Genomic DNA, 19,270 nt, shown 5'->3' with positions numbered 1-19,270 from the left:
AACGGGGGCCCCTTGTTCTCTGAAGGTCTGGGGGAATCTGCAGCCTTCCACCAACACCAAGGACACGTGCCTTGATTTCATTCCAACTTGTGCTTTTCAATTCCGTAGCCAATTAAGAATTCATTTTGTTATTGAATATGGAGAACACAGTGACAATTTTTGACAGCCTTCTCCACCCCAAGTCTGGTCACAGGAAGCTCCTTTTCTGGATGATTCCTTTTCTAGATCTCATCATTGAGGTGATCATTAGTGACCATTTATTTCTCTTTCCAGTCATGTTGGAATCACCTGACAAAGGTTTTCAAGCAGCCATCATAAAAAGGCTTCAAAAAGCAATTACAAATTCTCTCGAAGTGAATGAATAAAATAGAACGCCTCAGCAGAGGACTTATAAAAAAGAAACAAATGGAAATTATAGGACTGAAAAGTAGAATAACTGAAATAAAACTCACTGGATGGGCTCAAAAGTGAGTGAAGATGACAGAAGATAGAACCCGTGAACTTGAGGACCCATCAATGGAATTTGCTCAATTTGAATAACACAGAAAACAGACTGAAGGAAATGAGGAAGTTGCTAAGGGCTGTACACTCTCCCTGAGGCTATCATGAGACAAAGCAGATGACATGCGCAATAACAAAAACAATAACATAAGTGCGGTTTGGGCAGTCGCTTTTATTCACTCCCTCTCCTCCTTTTTCTGTGTCTCTCTGTCACTCATCTCTGAAATGTCAGAATCACACGAGGTCTTCATTAGCTTCTTTTAGCCCCTTTGTGAAATGTAGGAAATGAATATAAGGCAACCTTATTAAACATGCAGATCTTGTGGATGGCTGCATAAAGTGTCAGCCGACAGGAGCCTGAAGAGGCCTGAGGGAGCAGGCCAGCTGGTTAGGGGGAAACCAATTTGGAGCCAGCGATTTTCCTTAGTGATAGATGAGAGCTGAAACCAGAGTGCTGGCTCTCGGCAGCACCTGGCTAGCCGATGCCCTGATACACACAGAGTGAAAACAGAGCCCTGGACACTGAATGGGGGCAGGCCTGGGGAGAGCTGGGCAGCAGCTGGGCAGCCAGCCTCAGGCAGAGCCGCCAGTCACGGGATGCAGCTGTCAGTCGCGGCAGAAAGGGGTTAAAAATTTACGGTAAAACCCAAGAGCATCTTTCATTTCACCTATGGTGATTGTATTTCCAAGTTTTTTCCAGGACAGTTTCTGTCTCAAATATTCAATTCTCATATTAGACGAATTATATGACTTTTTGGTTTTAGGTGCTGCTTCAGCATCACTCGACTTTTGGTAGCTATAATCAAGTAATTCATGGCACTCAGTGTCAGAGGCACAGGCCGTTAGTTAATTCATTGATGCACTGAACAAATACTAAGTGCTTATATATGTTAGGTATCATCCAAACAGACTAAATACTCTGCATATGCAGCGTATATTTCATAGTGCAGGGAGTAAATATACATAGTACTCAAGTAGATTATAGTAAGTTAGACAGAGATAAGTCCTATGGAGAGAAACAGAGCAGGGTGGGGGGGATGGGAAGTAACAGCAATTAGGGTGATGTTGCAATTCTACATCCAGGAGTTAGGGTAGGCATTACTGAGTAGCAGCATTTGAAAAAAGACTCGATAGATCTGAACAAATGGGTGGGCATGATGTGACTATCTGGGAGAAGAGGATTTCAGGCAGAGGGAATGTCTGTGCAAAGGTCCTGAGGTAGGAAGCCTGTCTGGCAAGACTGGGACCAGCAGACGCCAGTGTGAGTTTGGGGAGTAGTACTGTGTTTCCCTGAAAATAAGACCGAACCAGAAAATAAGCCCTAGCATGATTTTTCAGGATGACATCCCCTGAGCATAAGCCCTAATGTGTCTTTTGGAGCAAAAATTACTATAAGACCCGGTCTTATTTTCAGGGAAACATGGTGGTAGTTGGCTGATAAGATGATGGAGGGAACAAAGGATTAGAATGTGCAACTCCTGCTCAGCCATCATGAGGACTTTGACTTTTAAAAAAAATTAATAGACTTTATTTTTTAGAGCAGCTTTATGTTTCCAGAAAAATTGAGCAGAAAATACAGAGAATTCCCATATAACCCGTCTCCACCATCCCTCGCTTTATCTGATTCATATCTTGCATTAGTGTGGTACACTTGTTACAACTGTTGAACCAATACTGACGTAATAACTGAAGTCCATGGTGTACATTGTGTTGTACATTTTGTGGGTTTGGACAAGTGAATAATGACATGTGTCCGCCATTACAGTATCATACAGGATAGTTTCACTGCCCTAAAAGTCCTCTGTGCTTTGCCTGTTCATCCCACACTCTACCCCTTGGCCCCTGGTAACCACTGATCTTTTTACTGTCTCCATAGTTTTGTCTTCTCTGAATATCACATAGTCGGAATCACACAGTATGGAGCATTTTCAGATTGGCTTCTTTCACTTAGCAATATGCGTTGAAGGTTCGTCCATGTCTTTTTGTGGCTTAATGGCTCATTGCTTTTTAGCACTGAATGACCTTCTGTTGTCTGGCTGTACCACAGTTTTGTTTATTCATTTACCTATGGAAGGACGTCTTGATTACTTCCAGGTTTTGGCAATGATGAATAAAACTGCTATAAACATTTGCGTGCAGGTTTTTGCATGGATGTAAGTTTTCAACTCATTGGGTAAAGCAGTTTTACCCAAGGAAGGTGATTACTAGACCTTATGGCAGGGGGATGTTTAGTTTTCTAAGAAATAGCTAACGTGTCTTCCAAGGTGGCTGTACCATTTTGCATTCCCACCAGCAATGAATGGGAGTTCCTGTTGCTCCACATCCTCACCAGCATTTGGTGGTGTCAGTGTTGTCAGTAACGTCATTCTGATGGTGAGTGAGGGTATCTCATTATTTTAATTTGCATTTCCCTAATGCTATGTGATGTGGAGCATCTTTTCATGTGCTTAGTTGCCATTTGTATATCTTCCTTGGTGAGGTGTCTGCTCAGGTGTTTTACCCATTTTTAAATTGGGTTGTCTGTTTTCTTATTGTTGAGGTTTAGGAGTTCTTCGTATGTTTTGATACAAGGCCTTGATTGAATGTGTGTTTTGCAAATATTTTCTCCCAGTCTGTGGCCTGTCTTTTCATGCTCTTAAAGGATTTTGGCTTACTCTGAGTGAAAAGATGGGGTACTTTCGAGGGTTTTGAGCAAAGGAGTGATGTGACAGGCAAATTATAAATATAAAGTGAGATATTCCAGTTATAGTATTGTAGAAGAAATACAATTCCTGAGTATATCAGGTCTGACAATTAAGTTTGCAAATCTGTGCACTGATATTGCTGAACTTTTTTGACATCAGAGGGATTGTTCATTATGAATTTGTACCAACTGGACGAACAGTTAACCAAGTTTACCATTTGGAAATGATGAAAAGGCTGCGTGAAAAAGTTAGACGACCTGAACTTTTCGCCAACGATTCATGGCTCTTGCATCACGACAATGCACCAACTCACACGGCACTGTCTGTGAGGGAGGTTTTATCCAGTAAACAAATAACTGTCTTGGACCATCCTCCCTACTCACCTGATCTGGCCCCCAATGACTTCTTTCTTTACCCGAAGATAAAGGAAATACTGAAAGGAGGACATTTTGATGATATTCAGGACATCAAGGGTAATATGACGACAGTTCTGATGGCCATTCCAGAAAAAAAGTTCCAAAATTGCTTTGAAGGGTGGACCAGGCGCTGGCGTTGGTGCACAACTTCCCAAGGGGAGCACCTCAAAGTGATACTCAGCAATGAGGTATGTAGCACTTTTTCTAGGATCAGTTCACAAACTCAATTGTCCAACTTCGTACATTGACAGCCTTATCTTTAATGGTCAGTTTTTCTAAGTGATTTTTGAAAACATATTTCCCCAATACAGACGACTACACATCTTATTCACAGCTATGACCTTATTTATTTCAGCCCATACTCTGCTGATACTTAAGTGTTTTGAGAGAGAGCGATCTTTTTATCACCTTTTTATTACAGTTAATATGAAAGTCTCAACTGGCAGCCGAGTTCTTTCACGCAAGAGGCTTTTACAGTGTGAGTATTCTAAGCTGCAGTAGCCTCCTTCCCCTTGCCTTTCCCTCTAGGGAAGTTCTCAGCTGCTATTTATAGAGGCGTGCTTGCCAGTGAATGTCCTCAGCTGCTTTTATTCCCTTATTCAGGTTTCCTCCTCTGGTGAAGGCTCCCTTTTGCTTCCCAGACTCTCTCCCAAATCAGCCAGCCCTCTCTGCATACCTTCAAACCTCCCACACGCTATCATGTGGATTAAAATAGAATTTTTTCCCAGGTGGTCAATGGCCACTCTCCTGGCTCGGAGGCTTTAACATGCCTTCAATGCAGCTTCTCGGGCAGTTTAAACATGAAAGACCAGTTCTTTAGGTGGGAGACTCCTGCACAAGGTAGTACGCTGCTCGGTAGCTCCCACTGTGGCCCTTCTGTTTCCTTGTGTGTGGGACAGGCATGGAGAGGGGTCCGGAAGCAAGCATGAATAGCTAAGGTGAAACAAATGGGGGATGGCAGGGCAAGCACAAAGCCCTCTGAGACATCTGAGAACACAAATTTAAACAGTGGAATACCGCCAGCAGCTGCAGGGCAGGAGTTGACATTCTAACCTGAGGTGGCTTGGTCAAAGGTAGGACCATCAGGTTGTGAGACCTGCGAGACATGCTACCACCAGCATCCCTTGTGGAGAGCCGAGTGGCAGAGCTCCTCTCCTCCTCGCAGGGTCTCCGCCCTATTGGCCACACTGATATTGTAAGGATAAACAGCAAGTACCCACTGTTGATATTTTAGCACCTGTCCACCTCAAGAAGACCTCAAGCCTTCCCCCTAGGCTTCTCTACTGATGGACAACAGAAAGACACCACCAACCATTCTGAAATGTGTTCAGGAGGAGAGGAGACGCATGCCAAAGGATCAGAAACCACATAGAAATGGAGTTTAAGAAGAGAGTAGGCAGTGGCTCAGATTTACAAAACTGTGCCATAATACATGGGCTAGTTTAATTAGGGCACAAGCATGTGAAAGAGGCAAAAAAGATGATTATTCCACATGAAGAGGTGAAAACTTCAGGTAAGAAAATTTGACCACAAGCCCAATTTGAGTTGTCTGATGAATGTATAGTCTTCTGCTTTCTTGTGTTAAGATTCTTCAAAGGCCTAAGAAGTGGCACCTGCTTAAGGAATGTAATGAGACCTAACCACGCCCCCCCCTTCCCGTGCACCTCTGCCTCCCTGGTGTCTGGACAACAGCCGGACAGGGCATGCGCTGTTTCTGAGACTGCTGTCCCTTAATAGACACCTGCCTGTTTTCATCCAACCTTATTGGGGGAACAAAATACAACTTCAGTGGAGAAGTTTATTTTAGGTTGTCAGATGAATGTTTTATGCTCACATTTTAAAAAATCCATTTTTGGCATTGGCATGAATTTGGGATGCTTGCCACCATTTCTGAAGGACTTAAAATGTGCTTTTGGAGCTTGTGGGAACCAAGCCTCCAGGGACACATGAGTTAATTTAAGCCGTGCAGCCTTGCCATGATGTTTCCCATGGCTTGGACATCTGAATTTAGTTTGGGAACTGCCGATTTTGTACGTTCTTATTTCTTGTTGCCCTTTATAATTTGGCTAGTTCCATACTAATGGAAGCCATTGTATTTTTCCCCGGATGACTGCACTGTCCATACAAGAAGTGGGCTTTGGGCGATGTGAAAGAAGGAAAGAAAGCAAAATAAAAATATACTTAATGAAAGGCTTACATTTCTTTCAGTAAACTACTTGTGATTCTACGCTAAGCATTTTTGGGAGATATTGAGCAACCAAATCCTTGAAATTTCTGCTGGGTGCTTCATCTCTTTTCCGATGGATGTGGAGGAAGCGCAGCCCCCCTAGACCGCCAAGTGAACTCTACCGACCCATGTGTTCACTCCATTGAACATCATGGTAGAATGCGCACAGAGTGCTATGGCAGACCATGATCCCTGACCAGGAGATGGCTGCAATCTAGTTAGAATGAAGCAGTGGCTACCAGGCAATTAAAAATTAGATGAACCAATAAGTGCTAATTAGACTTTCAGAAGGTCAATTTAGGATTTTAAACAGAGCGTTGCATCTTGTCACGGAACGGTGGGGATTTACCCTGCAAGGACCCCAGCAATGACAGCTGGGCTTGCTAAGGACTGTTTTGTAATGGGGACGGCAGCTTGGCCTGAGGAGAACAGTAAGTTGTTCTTTTAAAAATGTTTTTAATAATACATGTGGTACAAAATTGAAAGGGTACAAAAAGTAGAGTGAAAAGCAAGTTTCCTTCTTCCCCTGTCCTCCAGGCCCCATTTCCTTTCCCTGGAGGCAAGTAACCCCTGTTAAACGTGTCTGGCATGTGCTTCCAGAGATAGTCGAAGCATTTCTAAACAACCATGCACAATTTTCTTCTTGCATTTTTCTCTTCACACAAAAGGTAGTATGTTATGCATACTGTTACCCACGTGCCTTTTCCTCACTTATTGTAACTGGGAGATTGTAACATGTTAATATATAAAAATGCCTGTTTTTAAAGGGCGTATGGTCTGTTTTATAGAAGCACTATAATTGCTTTAGTCTTTTCTCTAAATTATTTCTCATCTTTTGCTGTGACACTGTGGTCTGTTTTGAGCTGTCCTATGAGGAAGCTCACTCGGTTTGGGCCTCAGCAGAAAACAGAGTGCCAAACAGAGGTGGTTGGTGAATGGTTTAATGAAGAGGCTATTTACAGAGTATGGGCAGGGGTAAGGACAACCCATAATGCTGTGGAAGCATCCTGGGAAGCCACTGCTTCCCCTAGGCCTGAATGGAAAAGTGGGGGAAGTGGGTTCCTGATGCTAGCGAGAGCTGCAGCTGCAGGAGAAGGCTCCTGACAGCAGCTGTGGTCGTCAGTTGCGGAATACAGCCAGTGGTGTGTTGGTAAAGGCTTAACAATGGCTCTCTGCGGCGAGGAGCCCTAATTTGTAGTGTTTGCTGATTTCTATGGTGTAAACACTTCCACTGTGGCCACTTCCAAGCTCCCAATGTGATGTTACTGAACGCAGAGTTTGGGTGGGAAGCAGTCAGGTCTCGTGAGCAGCTCCAGCACGCTGCTGTGGCTACGTCAGGCAGCTGCTATGGTAGCAGCGTGGCTGCTGGCCTGGTTCGTGCTGGGGCCAGCGGTTGGCTGAATCCCACCAGGAGCCAATATGCAGGGGAGCCTGGTTGCTGCAGCCCTCACAAGTTAGCCTCCTGGAGCACAGAGCAGGTTGGTGAAGTACACAGGCTACATAATTTTGGGCAGGCCATCTCCTGAGTCCCTGTATCCTTAGTTGTAAGCGGTAGCAAATTCGCAGAGCATCAGACAACTCTTTATCCAATAGTAAGTACAAAAGCCATATTTCAAAGGAAAATTACAATGATTTTGGGACCGCCCACGCCTCTGCCTGATTAGAATTCTTGATGGAAAAGCCTGGAGTTTATTAATGTGGAGAACTTGGGAAAGGATTTCTGGAAGTGAACTGGGCAGTTGTTGGTCATTTGAGGCTAGAGTTCTCCACTTTGGAGAGTGCACTGAGGAGAGCTCGCCTTTGGTAATTATAAATAAAGCTAGGAACATACTTTTTGTGGACATATGCTTTTATCTCTCTTGGATAAATACCTAGGAGAGGAATTGCTGGGGTTTAGGTATGTTTAACTTTGCAAGAAACTGCCAGTTTCCCAGGTGTACCATTTTACACTCCCAACAGTCACGTATGAGCATTCCAGTTGCTTTCCATCCTTACCAACACTTGATATTGTCAGCCTTTAATATCTTATCCATTCTGCTCGGTTAGTACTGTTATCTGTGGTTTTAATTTGTATTTCCCTGATGACTAATGATGTTGAACACTTTTTCATGTGCTCACTTATCATTCATGTAGCTTCTTTAGTGAAATAAGAAGGGAGACATTAAATATCTTCTTCTTTACCATCATATCTCAAATGTATAGTATTTTTTTCCATTGCAGTTTCACCCTTGACCTCAGTTGCCCTTGACTGCTCACCATCCTTTAAAACACCATGGACTTCTTGAATTTCACACCTTTGAAAATGCAGTACCATCTGCCTCTTCATTCTTTCAGCCCCAACTCAGATGTCACCTTTAGGGTTGATTAAGCCCTTTCCCTGCCCTGTGTCTGTAGAATTTGTTTCTTTTCTCTGTACTTCCATGGTCCTGAGTGTATATCTGTGTGGCTGTATTTGCCATGTTGTATGCACGTCTTCCCTGCCTCACTGAGGGCAGCACTTTGTCTCTCTCTTTGCCTTCATGGTGCTTGTCACATGATCTGGCATGGAGTCTAGGGCTAATATTGTTGAATTAATTTGTTATCCACTGATCGTCCCAACAGTTCTGTGAGAAAGGCTGAACATGTTAGCCCCAAACTAGGAATCAGGGCATAGACTCAGAGGGGTCAAGTGACTTGTCCAAGGTCAGCATGTACGATACACAGTCAGGGACTACTTACTGTAAAGTTCTGACTCTTTTACATTATAGTTTTGCAAACAGGTATGTAGTTCTAGGTACAGTGTTCTTTGAACCTGCAAGCTACACGCTCCTATGTACATGATGACTTTTGAAGGCATGGGATACTTTTAAGGGAATCTATTTCCTGATCCTCAACTTGCATATGCACTTACCTAAAATTGACTAGTTTCAGAAGGTGCTTGTGAGCCAGGAAGGCGTCATGCTGGTTCCACTGTCCCACCTCCCCTTTCACAATGACCCTTCTCCCAGTGCACATAGAAGGTCAGGCCATTCACCCATGTGTTGTCTTCCTGAGGTACCCTGCTATAAGATGGAAAACCTTCAGGCCTTGGAACAAACGGACAATTAGAAATATCCATGGTGTTGAGAAGTAAATGACTCTAATGACTGGAATTTTGCAGTTCAGGGATTTCTGCTTTTTAGCTTCCTCAGAATTGCAGGAGACCCTATTGAAGCTGTTAACTGGTGATTTAAAATTTTTTTATTTATGATAGATTATATCTGGACTTTGGCTGTGTAACTCAGAAGGCTTCAAAGAATCAAGTTACATCATAAAAATCCTTTCATTTCCACATACAGGTGTCTTCTGCTATCCGAAATTAGAGCATTCCTGTACAACTTTTTGTAAGCTGAAATGGTGTAAAGCGAAGAAGCAATTAGCTTAGTAAATATCTTGCTGACAGATGCACAAAATAAATCAAGATAAAGCCCAGATGCTCACAGACACAGTTCAAAGCTATGATGGCTTGATGCTGAGATGCTGAGTGTAGTTTCAGGGAAGGAGCTTGGTGTTGCCACTCTTGCTGGTTGGGGTTTGAGCTGCGTCTATAATAGCTTGCTGCAAAACAAACACTGAATGCTAATTTTGCTTCTTGCCCTTTTTTTCTTTTGTACAAGCGAAAATCCTCTTGGGATTTCTTTTGGTTAGCAAAAACAGGTACTAATGCAGGTGTTTCATAAAAGTGAAGTAGTGTAAAGCAAATTTTTGAAATTTTGAAAAGTTGGGGGCACCTGTACTTATTTTTATGAACAAATTTTCTCAGTGTTGGCATAAAAAAATCCCAAGATAGGAACAGAATGGATGCTGGACCATATCGTTTTCTAGCAATATGTGATTCATCCATAGATAAATGAACTAATTTTAAAATCCCTATGTATCTCATTAAGGTATACATTCCAAAAAAATTTGTATTTTATGTTTAACAATTTGCATCAAAAATCTACTGTTTCCATTGTTTGTGTACTCACACTAGTTGTGTTAATTCAATTTAGAAGAAACATCGTAACAATTAGATCTTTATGGCTTAGAGTCGGTTCTCATTATTTGTGGTCGTTATGTCTATAAAATTACTGCAAACACTGAATGAGTAACAACTGAACCATCATTTCTGGGGAAATACAGGGTTAGTTTTCTTTGAGAATCTGGTCACAACATTTCACCAACCAAATAAGGTGTATTTCTGTTTAAAGGCAGCTTATTTGACATATATTTCTTACAAATAATTACATGCAGTATTTCTTTATAATAACACACTATTTCAATTACAGCGTTATGTAACATAGTCGTCTATCATGTGACTGTCCTAGTTTAAGTCTTCTGCTCAGTAATACACACAGTATCCACATACAGTGCTCACATACACACAGTAAATGTATACTGTATAGTGTGGTAATGCAAGAAAGCCCTCAAAAAAGCTTTAGGCAGAGATCAGACATTTACAATTTTATGAAAACACTAACTAATGCCTTACTGTTGGTAGAGCTGTGAGATTGAAGATGGAGCAGTGCACGGACTGTGTGGTTAAGGCTCTTGACCTTGGCTTGTCCCATGAAAACCAAGAGAAAGTAGGGTAACTTACTTGGCAGAAGAGGAAGACGTCAGTGAGGGTGGCGTGTCAGATCTGGCAGCTCTGCCTCAGGAGTTTGGTTTTCGCGACTTGATGGTGTCAGCAACTTTCCCTCCCAGACTGGCTTGAAAAATTGTTTCAGCTTTGTCTGCTTGGCTTTTTGCCTCAAATCTTTGTCTCAGCGTAAGGGACAAATGCAGCGGAGGTTAGGCGCTTCAATGAGAGGCTACGTTCAAGCAAAGGGTCACACTCTTCCATGTCATTGAAAATTTTTTTCGAAGGCAGAATTACGTTCTGATATTTTGGCTGCTGTGAGAGGTACAGTTCTTGGAGTCTTAGGCTGACTTTCATCACCATCCTGGTCACCGCTGCCTCCAATGCCAGGCTTTGCCAGCTCCTCCAGATCTTGGTTGGTGGGTTCTACTGCTGTTTCTGTCAAAAGTTCCTCCACATCTCCGTCCTTCATGTCACTGAAACCTTCTCCACTGATTTGCTGTGCGATATGCATTATAGAGGGTGCCAAAAAAGTGTATACACATTTTAAGAAAGGAAAACTGTATTAAAATTGTAATGCTCAACATATACTGATAACAAAAGACGAATACAAATCACGTTTGACTTCTGCAATTACAAGAGGTGCTCAAAGTGGTTACCATCAGTGTCCAGACACTTCTGTTTATGGCGAACTACTGCGTGAGCAACATTGGCCAAAATGTCCATCTGTGTACTTTTTTTTGGCATCCCTGGTATTTTTGACACTGTTCTTTATATTTTCTGTGACACCTTCAAAGCCTTCAAAATTTTTCATGCAGTCTGGCCAAATATTTCCTCAACAGTTATTGGAAGTAGTCTGCTTGATGGTGTCCCAGGCTGTACCACGCTGATCAGTAGCATTGAGAACGGTGACTAACTTCCAGTAGTCCTTCATGGTGGTTTCCTTGTTGGCATCACGAGCCTTGAAAGCATTGCTGTAAAACTCCCTGGTGTAATGTGCTTTGAAAGCTTTTATTATGTCCTGATTGAGGGGTCGGATGAGAGATGCAGTGTTTGGGGGCATGAAGAGAACTTCTATGTTGGGGTGGGCATTTTCAAGTTCTTTGTGGCAATGCACTGCACAATTATCCAAAATTAACAAAATCCTAAATGCAAGGTTTTTGCCATGGAGATGGTGTTCAGCTTCTGGGATGAAGCAGTTGTGGAACCAATCCTGGAATATTTCAGGCGTCATCCATGCTTTATCATCCCACCTCCAATGGACTAGCATACGTTCAGGTTTTTCCCTCTTAAGTGCTCGTGGGTTTTGTGCTCTGTGTACCACTAGAGGTTTGCACTTGGCATTGGCACATAATAGCAAAGTTGCATGGTCTTTGAATGATTTAAATGCAGGAGATTTGGTGGCCATTTGCATTACATAGGTTCGTTTGCCAACATTTGGAAAAACAAACCACTCTCATCAGCATTGAAAACCTGTTCTTCCATATAACTCTTTTCATGTATAATGCTTAGCAGGTATTTTAAAAATTCTTTTGCAGCCTCCTGATCTACAGAACCTGCCTTGCCTGCAAGCTTAATATTTTTCATGTGGTGTCGCCTTTTGAAATGTGCAAACTAGCCTGCACTAGCTGAGAAGGGTTTAACATTCTTTTGACCCTGGGTAACAAGACCATGACTTTCTTTGGCCTCAGCCTCACAATAACGCTGTCCACTGTGCTCTTTTTATCAGTTGTCATCTCATGAATCCACACATTTAGCTGCTTTTCCATAGCTGCAACACGCACTATAGATGTTATTTAGCACTTTCCAGAGCAGCCTCATGTACAGATCAGCGAATCTCCTCTTCCTTTTTCTGGCTATACTATATTGTTGGTTCATTAGCATTGAATTCACGGCCAACTGCACTGTAACTCAGGCCTGAACAAAGCTTATCTAACACACATATTTTCTCCGTAAGGCATTTTACAGACTTCTTGCACTTAGAACACTAGACAGTGCTTTAGCATTACGCTTGGGGGCCATTTAAAACAGTGATATTACTAACAAAAAGCACAAAACAGTGGCACTAGTAGACTGCAAAAAGGATATTGGCTTACATTATGAGCTAAAACAAGATGGCAGAGCATGGCCTTGTTCTTCAGCTGGGAATGTGTAAGACAATTCAAACTTTTTGTTGCTAGGCACACATGTCCATAAATGACTGAGAAAATGTAAGCACTGATTTTGTGGTTAGGCATACATTTTATAAGTTGACAAATTTGCAAATACAGAATCAGTGAATGAGGATTGACTGTATTTATATGCGTCTCTTGCAAAAACAGATAGTGATCAGAAACATTTTTAAGCACAAATATTCATTACTTTAGAACATACTTTTGTGAGGGAAGTGGAGTAGAAATGAGTTAAAGGAAAAAAATTAATGTGAAATTTCTGACTTTTAAGGAAGAGCTTTTGATGGATAATGGGTATTATATCTCTATTGTATTTAGAGTCTATTGTATATATACTTTAAAAAGAATGTTTTATTTTTTCCTTTAAAAATACTGATTTTGTTTTGGATGAGATATCAATCTAAATGATTTATAATGCAGTAAAAATCTGTGTTTTTTTCTGAGCAACATCCTTTGATCTAATTCTTGAGCTGGTCAGTTAATCTTTTTTTTCATTAAAATTTACTGGTTAGTAAAATTACATAGGTTTCAAGTGTACAATTTTGTAATACATCATCTATATATCACGTTATGTGTTCACCACCCAGTCAGTTCTTCTTCCATCACCATACACCACGGTGCCCAAAAAATGTACAAGTGGATACTTTGGTCATTATTGCTCGAGCAGTAGAAGTGTCTGGACGCTGATGGTAACCACTTCAAGGACCTCTTGTAATTGCAGAAGTGTGACTTGTATTCATCTTTTATTATCGGTATATATTGAGTATTACAATTTTAATATAATTTTCCTTTCTTAAAATGTGTATACATCTTTTTGGCACCCTCCGTATTTGACCCCATTTACTCTCATCTAACACCTCCCTTCCCCTTACCATCATAAACTATTGTCTGAGTCTGTGAGTTTTTCTTTCTTTATCTTGTTCCTTTGTTGCTTTCAGTTTTATATCCCACATATCAGTGAAATCATGGTTTTCGACTTTTTCTGTCTTATTTCACTTAGCATAGTAATCTCAAGATCCATCCATGTTGTCGCAAATGGCACTATTTTATCTTATGGCAGAGTAGTATTCCATTGTGTATATATACCACATCTTTATCCAGTCATCTATCAAAGGACACTTTGGTTGTTTCCATTTCTTGGCCTCCGTAAATGAAGCTGAAATGAATATTGGGGCACATATATCTTTATTGATGTTTTCAGATATTTTTGGATAGCTACCCAGGAGAGGGATTGCTGGATCATATGGTAATTCTATTTGTAATTTTTTGAGGAACCTCCACATTGCCTTCCATAGCGGCTGCACCAGTCTGCCTTCCCACTAACAGTGTATGAGGGTTCCTTTTTCTCCACAGCCTCTCCAACACTTGTTACTATTTGTCTTGTTGATGATAGCCATTCTAACCGGTGTGTGGTGATATCTCATTGTGGTTTAATTTGCATTTCTCTGATGATTAGTGATGTTGAGCATCTTTTCACATGTCTATTGGCCATTTGTATGTCCTCTTTGGAGAAATGTCTTTTCAGGTCCTCTGCCCATTTTTAATTGGATTGTTTGTGTTTTTGTTGTTGAGTTGTATGAGTTCCTTATATATTTTGGTTATTAGCCCCTTATCAGAGGTGTTGTTTGTAAATATCTTCTTCCGCTCATTTGGTTGCCTCTTTATTTTGTCAATGGTTTCTTTTGTTGTGCAGCTTTTTAGTTTGATATAGTCCATTCATTTATTTTAGCTTTTACTTCCTTTGCCTAAAAATGTTTAATAGTTTAGTTTTAAAATGTCATTATTAAGATGTCATAAGTTAATACTTTGCAACTATTTAACATTATGAAGACTTTAGATGTTAACTACATATTTGGTATATAGTTTTTCAAAATTCTTTTAGGTAGAGAAGCAAAATAGAGTAGGAGGCAGCTTTGGTTTTGCTGTTCCACTCTTAAGTTTACAAAACAACAAAACAAAACAACCCTGAAACAAATCTGTTTAATTTGGAGGGAAATATATTGGCAGTTTCTTCGAAGAATTTTTAAATTGTAGGAAAAAAAGTCTGATTTCCTTCTTCTTCACACCTCTGTACACCCTGGTTTTGTTTTGTAAAAGAACTGAGCACTTTGAAATGAAACCACAGTATTCCTGAGAGAGGCCACGTGGAATGTCCAGCTTACCCCCTAGAAGACAAGACAAAAAAATGCCTTGAATGTCCTCAAAATACTAGAATTCTGGATGATACTTTAGTGTAACTGCCAAAACATCGTCGTCACATGCAGTTCAGGACAACACAACGAAAGAATCTTCTGATGTCTCAAGCTTCTCCCTTGACTGTTCTGTGTAATTGGTACTGTTCCTGGTTTCCTTAATGTTTCTTGCCTTGGGAAGCTGTCAATAACTCCTTACACATGTAGCCCTCATAGTTCTCCTTTGGACCAAGCACCGGGCAGCCTGCAGGAGCCCTCCTTGCTGCGCTTCACCTGTGGTAGAGGCTGTATTCGCCACAATGTCTCCCAGATGACTTACTCGCTGGCTATTTAGGTTAATCATTCATGAAGCACATGGTCTGTATTTGGGGGAAAAAAAACATTGCACTTTAATGCCAGCATGCATAATTTATGTTGCTAATTATTTTAAATCATTGTGTTAGAATGCGAGCTCCGCCGTCCCCGAGCACGGGCAGGGAAGAATTGAAACACAAGGTGCTTTCCAGCTTCTGGGGTTGCTCAGGCCGCAGAGGCAGAGCTCACCCGGACCTTCCGGGTGGGCAAGGCTGCATCTGCCCCGGCGCGGCTCCAGGTGCCAGGGGGAAGGGCGCGCGTGGGCCGGGCCAGGTGGGCCGCGTCTGAAGATCAGAACGAGGTGCGGGGAGGAAGAGCGCGGGGCTAGTTGGGCTGAGCTGCAGGACGAGGACCAAGTGCGAGGAGGAAGAGGCCTCGCAGGTGGACAGGTGGGCTGCGTCCGCGGGGCTGCCGACCGGAAAAGGTCGCGCGGGGGGCTGTCCGGGGCGCGGGCTGATGACGCCATTTCCGGCGCCTGTCCGCTTCCTGGTGAGGGCAGGGGGCTGAGATTGGTGCATCCCGGAGGAAGGAAAGCGGGTGAGGAGAGACGGCGGCTCAGGCGGGCGAGCGCCGGGGCGGACGGGGGCGCTCCGGGCCGCCGGGTTCGCCCGCCGGGATTCGCCCACCGGGGCCTCCCGCTGGGGCCGCTGCGGGTTCGCCTCCGGGCGCGTCCGCGGCCTCCGCGCGCTCGCTCAGCGCCTGTGCTCTGTGTTGCAGGTCTATCCGGAGCCCCGGTGCGAGAGCGAGTGCCTGAGCAACATCCGCGAGTTCCTGCGAGGCTGCGGGGCCTCCCTGCGCCTGGAGGTAAGCGGCCGGGACGCGCGGTTGGCGGCGCAGGGTGTCGGTAGGAGCGCGGGGCCGCCGGGTCGGCGGGGGCAGCGGCCGCTGGCAGGGGCTCGCGGGGCCACCGAGCGGGGCGGGCGGGCGCGCTGGGGCGGCGGCGCGGGGCGGCGGAGCCCAGAGACCCGGTCGCGGGCCTGCCCTGCCCCGGGGTGTGGACGCGCTCCCCCGGGCGCTCCAAACTTCGCCCTCCTTGCGGTGAGGAGACGTGCTCCAATAGCTCGTGGTGCAGATGATGATACCCAGCCGTGTGTCCTACGTGCGATCCGATCCCTTAGCAGCGGCCTCAGCTTGCACTCTGCTTTTAGGGGTTCCCCGAGGACCCGCCTCCAAGTCTGGGTCAGAATCCTCAGAAGGCGATAAGGCAAAGCCGGACCGAAGGAAGAGGGTCCCCACATCTTCCCAGCCTCGTTTCTGTCCGCCTCCCCTCTCTTTGGGCTAGAGATTAGTAGGTGGTTTTCACCCTAGCGTGTGATGTTTAGTGTAGTGACACTAATCTGTGCCTTGGGGAGCACACTGGACTGTGTCTTTTCCGTGTTGTTGAAGGTTTTGTCACAATACCAAGTAGTCTTTCAGTGGCAGCTCTCTGGAATCTTCCTTTTCATCTTATTTTAACATACGTGATTTCTTTTAATCTCGGGGTAGTGCTTTAGATCCAGAAAGGTAGGTGTACTTTTACTTGGGAATTACAGGTCGATGTGGCTCTAATCAGTTGGGTTTAAATCTTGCCTTTTCTGTCTGCTTGCTACTTTACCACTCTTAGCCTTTGTTTCCTTATCTGAGAAGTGATTTATACTAAGTTCCTAGATAACAATATACGAAAGCGTCTCTGACGGAAACTGTTACATAAAATAGTCTCGTAAAGGTTTTCTGTCCCAGAAGGACAGTCTCTTAGGAAAAAAAAACTACATCATCCAATGGATGAGGGGAGGTTATCACGAAAGCTTATCTGTTAATTAAAATTAGACACGTAGGAATTCCTAGAGATGAAAGTACTGTTATTATGAATAATTATAAACTCGGAGATGTTTTATTGTTGGTAGTAATTTGATGTCTGTGAGGAGATAAGTGAAAATGCTCAGTGGAGATGCCAAAGTCCATGGGGCTTTGCAGGAGGGTTACACATGGTTTCAACAAGGGTCTTTTCCTTTGCTGGATGGGCTTTGTTATTTTATTATTGAGTTTCCTTGTTGGACTGCGATAATATGCTTTGCCTGTAGCAGTTTTTGCTTTTTCTTAACTTTGTTGTGGGATTTTATTATGCTCTTCAAACTAGCTAGTTTTATTTTTGTTGTTACAGTAAATTTGAAACTCAATTTGCACATTAAGATTATAATCTGACAATTTCCGTGTACTTTTAAAGAAAGTTGAGTGTTAAAAGGTTTTAACACTAATCCTTAGTTTTCAAAAAGTTGCTGTTGAAATTTCATGTGGTGACGTTTTTTTTTTGTAATTAAAGTTTAAAGATGTTTTAGAAGAGAGCTTGTTCACTAACATATTCCAAACATCTAGAACAATGTTTGGCACATAGTAGGCCTTCAGTAAATATTTGTAATTGGTGAGCTTGAGGTTGTAGTTGATATCAAATACATTTTTTAAGTAAAAAATAAATTATGATTTATTTTATGCTATTTTTAAAGAGTAAATATTTTTTCCATTAAACTTAAAATAGAGACAGATTTTGTTAGCATTCTTTCAATGTCAGTTATAAGTCACACTTAAAACTCCTAATTGCATTAGAAATAACAAGAATGAAAAAAAAAAAACAAAAAACCCAGCACATCAAAACCTCATAAATTGTTTAAGTCACTCTGATTTTTAGGAAGTTACCTTGAAAAAGGAGCTTGTGTGGACCCAGTTTGGGCCTCCAGGCTTGTTCTAATCCATGGCGTGAAGGGACAGGCCTGTTCCCTAAAAGACAGCCTTGCCCTTTCCCAGTGAATTGAAAGAAAAACATGTAGAAAGGGCTTGCGGAAGGAAGGACCTTGGCACTTTTTGAAATGCATTCTGGGTTTTACACATTTCATTTTCACAAAGTTCTGAAAGACTAACAAGAAACCCATTGAAATCATAAACACAGAACTTAAAACCGATAGCTTGAATTCTAGATTAGCTTTTTTTTAATAGTTATAAATGTCAAAGTGCTTTTTTCCAGGGGTTAGTTTAGACCGAATTGTTTGTAACAGACTATTCATTTTTGGTACATGTATTTCCTTTTTTATCACCACTTTAAATTACCCTAAGATTTTTTTTTTAAGGTATTTTTCCCCCCTTTTTTTTAGGGGGGGGTGCAACTCACAGTGACCCATGCAGGGATCGAACTGGCAACCTTGGTGCTACCAGCGCCACACAATAACAAGCTGAGCTAAGCGGCCACTCCTACTCTTAAGATTTTTTTAAAAGGAAGAGGAACTGAACATCGTAATTACTTTATTAGTTATTTTAATGCATATACATCTCAATTAGCTGTAGAAAATCAGGTTCTGATTATGAAAGGAGTTTTAATTTTAAAGGAATATTGGTACAGTTTGCATCTATTGTTAAAACAGTGCCTCACATGTTCTAGGTGCTAACTAGATAGTAGCTATTATTAGTTTTTCTTTTTTGCAGTTTGAACCACATTGCTGTGTATTTGGGAAAAACAAAACAAAACACTTTAGCCAGTAATTCATATTCATTATATAAAATTCAGGGAATAGAAAAATGTAAGGAAAAAATGAAAAATCATGTGCAACATTTAGAGATAACCAGTGTTAAAATTACTGTATATTTTTCAGTCTTTTTTCCTCATATGCACATATGTAAACATACTTTCAAAATATCCATGATTTCATAATATACATAATGTTTTGTAACATAATATAGTGTGGCTGTTTTCTCATGTTAAGTATTTGTCTATTTATTTTTAAAGGCTGTCTCATAGTTCTTGGTGGTAATTCCCATTTTTGGATGCAGAGGCTCTAAGTTTTCACTGTTGTAAATAATGAACTGTGCAGATGGATATTTCTGAAAAAAGTCCTGCATCATTGATTATCTTTTAAAGAGAAAATCCCTGATAGGGCACTGTTAGGTCAAAGTAGGGTCTTTAAAAAGTTTTGAACACTTCATTGCCAAGCTATCTCCAGAGACTTTTTTATCACTTCGCCTTTGCCCAGTGGCAAGGTGAGTAGCAAATTGAGTAGCAATGAGAGCACACCTTTGCAATCCTGTGACTGACTGTACCTGTTGTGTTGTCTTTTTCCCTCAGGCAGATGGAAACCTTGTCAAATAATCATTTTGGCTTTTCTTTCTCATATTGTTGACAGA

General features: G+C 42.1%; 1 protein-coding gene across 7 annotated transcripts in view; it reads left to right on the top strand.

The window, feature by feature from the left end:
- Positions 1–19,270, top strand: part of ARHGEF7 (Rho guanine nucleotide exchange factor 7) — a 130,163-nt gene that overhangs the window by 14,647 nt on the left and 96,246 nt on the right. For 5 of the 7 annotated variants that reach the window (XM_081046047.1, XM_081046045.1, XM_081046049.1 and 2 more), the window contains exon 2: positions 15,842–15,928. In XM_081046047.1, coding sequence (XP_080902173.1) covers positions 15,842–15,928 — 87 coding nt within the window. Of the gene's footprint in view, positions 1–15,607; positions 15,662–15,841; positions 15,929–19,270 lie in introns of those variants that run through there. The other 2 variants (XM_081046052.1, XM_081046051.1) reach the window with 1 other exon arrangement.

The sequence above is a fragment of the Rhinolophus hipposideros genome (genome assembly GCF_964194185.1).
Source record: "Rhinolophus hipposideros genome assembly, chromosome: 4".
Lineage (NCBI taxonomy): Eukaryota > Metazoa > Chordata > Mammalia > Chiroptera > Rhinolophidae > Rhinolophus > Rhinolophus hipposideros.
The sequence above is the reverse complement of the archived record's forward strand: the minus strand, read 5'-3'. Positions and strand labels throughout refer to the sequence as shown.